This window comes from Musca vetustissima, unplaced genomic scaffold (assembly GCF_032173495.1).
Source record: "Musca vetustissima isolate MV318-11 ecotype Yass unplaced genomic scaffold, APGP_CSIRO_Mvet_v1 utg5169, whole genome shotgun sequence".
Lineage (NCBI taxonomy): Eukaryota > Metazoa > Arthropoda > Insecta > Diptera > Muscidae > Musca > Musca vetustissima.
This window is the reverse complement of record NW_026875253.1, coordinates 24,942-28,341: the sequence shown is the minus strand read 5'-3', so window position 1 is coordinate 28,341 and position 3,400 is coordinate 24,942. Positions and strand designations below refer to the sequence as shown.

General features: G+C 31.0%; 1 protein-coding gene across 1 annotated transcript; it reads right to left on the bottom strand.

The window, feature by feature from the left end:
* Window positions 1–1,545: 1,545 nt before the first annotated feature.
* Window positions 1,546–3,007, bottom strand: LOC133337727 (glycoprotein-N-acetylgalactosamine 3-beta-galactosyltransferase 1-like). Its single transcript, XM_061545933.1, has 4 exons — window positions 2,958–3,007; window positions 2,276–2,886; window positions 1,919–2,203; window positions 1,546–1,749 (listed from the first exon to the last, which is right to left on the bottom strand). The coding sequence occupies exons 1-4, from the start codon at window positions 2,998–3,000 to the stop codon at window positions 1,546–1,548; spliced, it is 1,143 nt and encodes a 380-aa protein (XP_061401917.1). The 5' UTR covers window positions 3,001–3,007.
* Window positions 3,008–3,400: the final 393 nt, after the last annotated feature.

Below are 3,400 nucleotides of genomic sequence, written 5' to 3'. Positions count from 1 at the left end.
CCGCGTTTCCAAACATTTTTAGTGTACCAACTTGAGGAACACTATCATCGTTGTGCTACGGTACACTGAGCCGTGTTTTGTACTGTATCTATTAACAAGAATAATATTTTACAAATTTGTAAAGCATACTTTTAGGCTTATTTGTGTAACAAACTCACCACGTACATACCTTTTAAAAATCCAACACCACACAAACCGAACTTTGTATTGGTTGAATTTGCAAAATTCCTCAAGACACATTGTTTTCAAATAAATTTGTAAAGGCTAAAGGTTTTCGAACTAGTTCTATATACCCTTAACAAGTTCTTTAGCTAAATTTTTGGACATATAAGTACTAAAAATATCCGTGCATTTTTTTACAAATATGTATTAAGGGTGAGACCCGAAGCTATAGTTTTCCCTGCCTACCCCTGCCATACTTTCCCACTAATAAATTGTTGTTTTTATAAAAACTACTGATTGGGATTACGCCTGACTATTTTGCAATAACAAACTAGAAAAAATAATCAATAACGCCAGTTATTAGTCTTAAAAAAGTAAGTATGCATATATTTCTGTATGTATTTTTTATAATATATTCACACATTTGATAAGTTTATATTAATAAATAAAAACACAAAAACTATAAATGCGAGAACTTAATAAAATTAAAACAAAAACAATATCGAAGCATTATATTTTTTTCTTTTGTGCTTTAATACAATTTGAGTCCTTTTTTTCCTCGGTAATAATGCGATCACATATAAACATATACAATAATATAAATTATATAATCTTATAACCTAAATATATTAACAAATAAAATATATAATATTTAAATTATTGTTTTTGTCATGTCTTTTGTACAAAAATAGTGTTTCTTTTTTTACTAAAACTAAAAGCCAATTCTCAAACGAATTGAAAACTGAAATATAACATAAAAAAATAATATTAAAAAAATATTTGATTTTATATCTTATATTATTATGTCGCATATAAGAAAAACTAACTAGGTATTTATAAATATGTAGTTATTCGTTTTTTTAATTTTTTTTTATTAAAAATTATCATATGGCAAAAGATTTCGGATCATATAAATGTACGTATGAAATTAACATGGACTGAAATGTCCCGGAAGGGCTAAGCATACTAAAGCATTATTTAATTTTATAAGTGTTTCAATTTTGTCCCGAACCAGGTGTTTGTGTTAATTTCCTGTTTATTGTTAAAGAATACTGGAATGATGTTTGTTTTTATTTTTAGTATTTAACTATTGGTCTGTTCCAATACTGCAAGAATCTACTACTTTTAGTAAATTCTTCCATGATATCGAAGAAAATGTTAAAATTCAGTAGATTCTTGTAGTACGGAGCCATATCATATGTTAACTTCCGAACCATCTCAGCCTATGTATTATAATTGTGTATTAATTAAATATATAAATTATCTGTATATACAACGGCTTTTGATTTTCGATTACTTATAGTTTAACTTTATATAATAACTTTAGAGATATCTACTTTCATATATTTTGTTTTTCTTTTTTTTTTCTTTTTTAATTACAATTTATGATGTTGTCAAGCCACCACTGTCCGATGCTGCTACAGGTGGTGGTTCAGTTTCACCAACTTTTAATTTTTCCGGCAATACTTCGGGAGCATTAATAATGCCATACGGCCGCAAATGATATATGAGATAGTCGAGAACATACATTTGATTAGGTGTAACATAATGGAAGGAGACCGCATGATCGGAACAGCAATCGAGACCCTAAAAAAAATGAGGAAAGGAAAATCAATGAAGTGTTTCGTAAATGAAAAAACTATGTATAACAAGAAAAAATCGCGCGAAATCTATCAAATATTAATAAAAAACGTATAATTTTTTCGATGTTAAAACCTATTATTATATTTTTACACATCTCCCAACTGATATTTACCTCATCTGTTTTATAATAGATATACTGCCAATACCAAAATTTCTTATCCGTATGATTTGGTATTAAATGATGTTCCGGCACGAATGGGAAGAAACGGCCTCGGGCATGTGAGTCTCTCGAATCCCCCGCTATCACATGGACCTTTTCCAAACATTTGCCGATTTCCACATCTTCGGCACCGCTATTTTTGGGACTACATAATTTGGAATCTGGCATAGCCTTCTCGACAAAACGGCGTACAGCTTCTTTGCTCAATACATAACCGGCACCACCAGACATGTAGCCCTAAAAGCAACCAAAAGAAAAAAATCGATTACTTATGGAATTTAAATTAATTTGCAATTTTTCTCTGCTTACCTGTTTAACAAACGGTTTAAATCTACAACCAAAATATATTGGAGTCTCCGGCGAATAGGGATACAGTAGAAAACGTAGATTCTCCACAATGGTATAAGTATCATCGTCAGCCTTAAAGAACCAATCAGCATCATCCATGTGATTCTCATAAATGTAACGATAGGCGGCCTTTGTTTTCGCCCATAAATTATTTCGACCTTCAGCAACGGGTAGGGCTACCGTACCCAATTCTGGATCCTCTGATGAAGACATAAATAGCAGTTTATTGCAACGTTTACCCCATGTCCTTTTGACATGTCTCGCTTTGGTCTGATGATTTTTGGGATTTGTCATTATCCAACAAAGGACACGAACTTCATTGTATAATTTTTGTGCCACGGTATTATTTTCGTGTGCATGTTGATGACTGCCAACATCCATTTCCGGACCCGCCACATCCATAAGATCATGACTGGCATGTGGATCATCATTAATGTCGCCATGTTGATGACCGGAATAGAGTAACCATTCGGGTTTTTCTGGTGTGGATAGTACAAAAAGTTCGGCTAAACAAAATCCCACCACCAACCCGACAATAAGGGAGGCTAGGGAGCGGCGATTTGATCGGGTACCTAAAAATAATTTGAGAAAAAACCATTAAGTATTTTATTTAGTTTTTTGTTTGTCATATATGATTACTCACCATCGTGTACTATTGTCCTACCCAGCAAATAGTTGGCAGTCATTTGTAAGCTTTTTATGTAGTTTTCTTTCCTTTGGTTAGTTTATTTTTTAAATTATTTTTTTAGTGTATTCTTAGCTTAGTTATTGTTTTTTAATCAATATCATTAGGGGTTACTGATTTATCACAACTTTTATGCTTATCACTTATCTATAATATTTCTTTGGTATTTGTTTGCAGCTTTTCTGGAATATCAGAGGATTTCTTACATTTTCTAAAAGAAGAACAAAAAAAACGAATATGATTAGTTAAGTAATATATAGATATATTAATAAAATAAGAAATATTCTACTATCTAAAAAATCTAATATTATTAAAAATATATCAGTATCTTAAGAAAGCAAAAAAATAGCGTGCGGAATTCCAAAATGTACTTCTCGGGACTCTACTGTATTAAAATTGAT